Genomic DNA, 5,733 nt, shown 5'->3' on the forward strand with positions numbered 1-5,733 from the left:
TCGACGGGGGTGGGGGGGGGGGGGGGACGTGAAAGATGAATAAGCCAAGAAAAGGAACCTGCAGAATTCTGTTGAAATTTGGTTTCACTTGCTACTTCCTAGGGAAGCCGTAGTTGAGAAGGAAGGAATAAAGAAAGAGAAAAAAAGAAAGAAAAAAAAAGAAGCGAGTGTGCACATGTTCACTGTATTTCATAATTAATATTGCTTTTAGCCTGAGCAGAGCTGGATTACTTTTGAACTTTGCTTTGGCAAGTCCACAGATTATTAGACTTTTTTTATCAGTCAAAATCAATTAACAGAAATTTGATTTCAATCGACAGGATAAAAGGAAGGTAATCTTCAGGTTCATTTTTGATTGTGATGATACATCTCACATATGGCCTTAAGTACAGAAAACAGTCCTCGGAGGGACTCCGGCAGAAAGAGAAGTGCCGCAGGCAAACTAACCACACGAGTTCCTCTGATTGGTTACCGCCGTCATTAGTGCCACTGCTGTTTAGGAGCTACACACAGACAGGACATGGTGACAGCTAAGACTTTAAAGCCTATGTATTTTTCAAACAGCTTTTCAAACTGTTTTTCATGACAGAATTTTTTCAGCTCTATCATTAACTGCTGACAAGCTGACAGAATAAATACTCCAGCCTTTAAGAAGCCATCTAACGATCTGGCTCCCCTCCCCCGCATGGTGCTTACTGAGGAGGGAAGGCTGTGGGCCTGGGCCAGGTGGGGAGCCAGCCAAGAGAGGAGAGGAGGGAGCTAGAGAGGAAAGCCATGGGCCACGGGCCCCTCTCCTTACCTCATCAGCTTAGGTGAGGAGTTGGGTGAGTTCCGCATGCCTCCATTCCGTTGCTTTTTTTTTGGTGATAGCGTTGACGGCTGCTCATCTTCAACTGGAAATACAGGCAGCTCATGAGATTATGAACAGTTTGAGGGCAGACTGTGAAATACAGGCAAAATATCAAAGGACACACACTCAAGGCTCAGTCACTCACTAGAAATTCATGGCTGCTTTTTTTAGGACCCGGTGACAAAGACCAAATATGTTAGTTAGGCCGGCTTAGAGAAGGTGAAAGCATCACCCCTTGACACACCAGCCTTCGAACATGCACTTTAAACAGACTAAAACAATTTGTAAACACCCTGCCATAAGAAAAAAAGAAAAGAAAAAGAAAAAAAAAAAAGAAATCATGATTTATTTGTATACACAAATATATATAAACAGTTGAGCATTATTATTAGAGTTAATTTTGGTTACTTTGCTTTGCTGGGTAACTGAGTAAGTTTTCTGGTAACCAAAATCAGAAAGTTGTGTTTGAAATAGCGGCATAACAACTGTCAGCCTGCTGCTTCTCCAGATGAACCAACTTAACTGGCTCCTGATCCCTGCATGCCAGAGAAAGAGCCTTGAAAACAGGCAAGGATTCAAGGCCTTCAGAGCCAATGTCTCAGTCAGTCAGGACTGGGAACATTGGTGTGTACGGGCTCAGGAATCCCCAGGCCAACTCAGCTCTTATCTCTCCAACTGCCAGAAGAAGGAGCACATGGGAATGTGTCCTTTCTGAACTCACTGAGACAGAAGGACTCGAGCTGGCGAGGTTGGAGAGCTGGGCTGGAGGACTGTACCCGAATGAAGGAGGAGGTTGCCATTGAATGATATCTCTGATGATGCGGTGGGGGCAGGGATAGACAGCAATGGAGGGGATTGGAAACCAAAGGCTGTTTTCCGGATGTCTAAACCACACCCGATCGCGAAGCAATGTGAAGCTTCACTCACAAACAACACAGCACACTCTACTGCTTTTGCCCAAAGACACCCTCTAATAAGCTTTGCCGATGCATTAGCCTGCATCATGCTTCTTTTTAAGAAAGCTGCTTGTAATTAGCAGATGCGTACCCAGCCTGTCACCCAAGGGCATCAGCAGCAAAATTCCAGCCCTTCTCTCCCCACCCCCACAATTCAGGCTAAAGCTGTAACATCAAGAAGGAAAAAATAGGATCCTCCAATTCTTATAGTTGACTGCAACACAGACTAGGAGGAAATACCCCGGAAACTCAGAACGCACGGCAGTTACCTTAAAGCTAAGAAAAGAAATATTAGCAATGACAACACTCAAAGAAGCTTGATATATGTTAATGGTACATGAGTCTTAGATAGGGGAGAAAGGCCATCTTAGCTATTTGATATTATCCAGGAAGACCCATATCAGAGCATGCATTATGTGGTACTTTCCTGGACACCCTAAATACATTTAGTAGGTTATGATACATGGTTCCAAAGGAATTAACAATAATACAACTACCCTCCAAGTCTGCTTCAAAGTATCACACTTTTTACACTTCCTTTTTCTACTATCAATCTGGAGTTGTCTAAATTCCAGGGGAAGGGAAAAAGAACGTGGGAGGTGAGGGTAATACCAGAAGAAATAAAGACAAAAAAGCACCTGTGAATGCACAGTCCGCTCACTCCACCTCCTGCCCCCTGCCCCCATGCTCAAGCTGTGACCGTATCAGTCACTTAATGCTCCAGGCAGGGACTATGTGGCTGGGAGGATATCGTATCTTATCAGGAATGAGTATCCACAGCAAATCACACAGAGACTAAACAGCACTTAAAAGATTAAAGGAAATAAATACGAGCCACATAAATGGTATTGAAAAAAATCACTTGGAGTTGATACGCATCTCTCGGCAAGCAAACAGGCACTCTGCCTTGACCTGAATTCATCTTCCTTTCACAGGATAGGGGACCAGGCAGCCAAGGCAATAATGGGGTAGAAAGGCCGTGTGGGTGTGTGTGCGTGCACGCATAAGGATATTTTCGTGCTTTCCCCATTTTAGAAAGATTAAGGGCACTGACTACGCCCTTAATACAAGGTCACCTCTTCATATGGATCACTTGGAACTGTGGTATTGCATTCAGATGACCTACATTACTTGTGTAGCATGGAATCAGTAGCACGTATGTATCTGTATGCATGCGTGTAAGTCTAGTAAGGTGCAAGTTCTGCTCTTCTCTTTCACACAGTCTTCAAAAGGTTATTAGTGCAATATCCAAAAAGCATTTTTTATTTTAACCTAATTTACGACAGCTAACATTATTCAAGGCATCAAATGTTACCATGGGTATGTCCAATTAAATATACTGTAAGTCATGCTCACTGGCATTTCTGTTGGATTCTTTACTGAACTCTTGCCTCCCCATTTGCACTGGGCCTACGATAAATAACCCTCTTTGGTTAAGAGTCCATTATCCTTACACCTTGTTGCTGGCTATTTACCTGCACTGATCTTCAGATGGGAGACTTGCAAGTTAATACCTGTTAGCCAGCTCTGGGGAGACACTTCATTTTGGTAGTTTCCATGCAAGGAAACTATTTATTTTCATTGCAATTCAGAAAGATCATCCATCATAATCATACTACATTTAAACTGGAATTTGTCCTCTTAAATGAAACTTGTGTTCAAAGGTTTCCGTCTGCACTCACGCCTGGAAATGCAGATCTGTTCCCTGAAGGGAAGGGGGAAAATGTCTCAGCTTAAATATATGAATGCTGTGTAATGGAGACCATTACATATGGCTTAGGTCCCACAAGGGAAGCTGTGATTACTTCTCTCTCCTAAGTAGGATATAAACCATATTTAATTATTATCCTTTCTATGGATTTTATCAATTTCTGCATATTTAAAGAAAGCAGATCTACGAAAACTTTTCGCTAAGCTATAAAATATCATTCTCATTTCATGGCTTCTGTGACTACACGACAGGAATAAAAATGGAATGAAAAAAGAGACTTAAATTTACTCATTTTCATGAAAGACAAATGTTTTGAAGTAATGGGCCACCACCTTGTGACAAGGCACATTTACAGGCTCATATTTAACCTACGTTTGGCTAATTGCGACACACCTCTGTCTCTAGCAGTTTCACTTCCCTTCATGCTGTGGAGGCCGCATGAAGATCTAATGCTTTAAAGAAACCTGACTTATCAGCTTCTTTAAAACACAAACAAGTTCAGGAATCTAACATGGAATTTTTATAGGAGCTGAACTCCATCCAGTCTCCAAGTACTCATAAAATTCAAGGGCTTGTTTTTGCACATCCCTAAGTATAACACTTAATGTGCTGCTGTAACTTCCCAGCGCTCCCTTGTCTAATAGGCACTGAATCTAACAGTTTTACAGTTTGGGAAGACTCAGTGCTAGAAAAATGTCAGGCAAGTCTAATGAGGCTTCAGATCCCCTGGTTTGCGCTAGAGTTTAATTTAAAGTTACAATGATGTTTTAACATGTTTGCTTATACTTGACTAAAGAGGATTCATTATTTCAATGACATAACCTCCAGACAATGTTCTGGGAATTGATTTAAGATGTGGTGGTAATTCCAACAGCCTCAATGCAGAGTTGAACATCTGTAACAACATTTTACTCAACTTTTCATCAGCATTCTGTTTTCAAGCAAAAGCAAAGCAACGTCTTCCAGAAACACTGGCCAGAACTCTGGGCTTACTTCAAAATGATCATATATTTTACTAGATTTTTTTTTTCCTGAGGAAATCTCTTCCTTTATCAGCCTAGCCAGGTTGCCAATACTGTGTCAGGGCTCACCCATGCCTCTTTATGGGTCCTTGGAGTGAAATGGGGCAACTAACCCAATGTTCAGCTTTCCCAAATAGCCCACTGCCTGCGTGTGATGAACCCAACACTCAGCTCCAGCCTGGGGCACATTCCCTCTTCCCTGTTTTCCTGAGATTTAGGGGGATGACACCCCCTGAGACTTAAAGGTGAGTGTGCTGGCTGGAGTTGAAAAACAGTTCAAAGCCAATAAACTCAGAAATGTAATAAAAGGCAAACAACCCATAAACATGAGTCAACCAGCTATCTCCATTACGTTATTAATCACCACATCTGGAGAAACCCACATCTGTACACACTTAGCAGGTCATTAGTAATGTCATATTCACACTGGAATCACTCAGAGTAAGAGTCATGCAAAGTGGTTTGAACACAAAGGCATCGAGCTAACAGGGCTTCCGAAGGAAGTCTTGAGCAAGTTGCTAGTTTGGGAGTAGGGTTGTTTTAATTATTATTTATTGTTTTTATGGTTCTTCTTTTTAGTATTTTGCTGCCTGACAAGCTAAATGCATGCTGAAATCCAGAGTAGTACAGCTCTCTTCTTCAACTGAGCTCCGTATGTTAAAGTAGAACATTGAAGGGTGCAGGGCAGTTATTAAAAATTGGGATGGGTCCCAGTACTCCTTCACCTGGCTCGATCACAAGCCGAGAATTGGGAGTTGCATTCTTGAACTCAAATGGGTCTTTGGGATAGCGTGATCTAGCTGCCAAACAATAAGGAGAAAAGAAAATGGAAGTTAATCCTTAGTGAAATTTTTTTTGTGTTAGAAAAGTTCCAAACCAAACCAATTTCGACATGGAATAGGATCATAGCTTGGAATTAAAATGGAAGTTTTTCTTTCACAGCTGAATTGCAGGGTTCCCCCCACCCCTTTCTTTTACCCTGATAACTTCCTGAAATTCTTTTGGCTGTGTTGTCATTGATGTCAGTGGGGATCGTATCTGTGGAAATTCAGAAGACAATCTTCTTTGTGCAGTAATTTCCAAAAATACAGAGTTGTCCTCGCTCCCCCACAACATACACAGACAAAGAAAACCCAGTTTAACAGCAGGATCAGCCCCATTATCTCCTGAAGCCTGCTAAAAGGAATCCTGCTG

The 5,733-nt window shown here is 42.0% G+C and overlaps 1 protein-coding gene across 6 annotated transcripts in view; it reads right to left on the reverse strand.

Moving 5' to 3' along the window:
• The window catches only part of KCNMA1 (potassium calcium-activated channel subfamily M alpha 1), an 818,234-nt gene that overhangs the window by 92,746 nt on the left and 719,755 nt on the right, over nt 1-5,733 (reverse strand). For all 6 annotated transcript variants that reach the window (XM_027774363.1, XM_027774362.1, XM_006154895.3 and 3 more), the window contains exon 19: nt 800-893. In XM_027774363.1, coding sequence (XP_027630164.1) covers nt 800-893 — 94 coding nt within the window. The remainder of the gene's footprint in view (nt 1-799; nt 894-5,733) is intronic.

This window comes from Tupaia chinensis, unplaced genomic scaffold (genome assembly GCF_000334495.1).
Source record: "Tupaia chinensis unplaced genomic scaffold, TupChi_1.0 Scaffold000424_1, whole genome shotgun sequence".
Taxonomy (NCBI): Eukaryota; Metazoa; Chordata; class Mammalia; order Scandentia; family Tupaiidae; genus Tupaia; species Tupaia belangeri.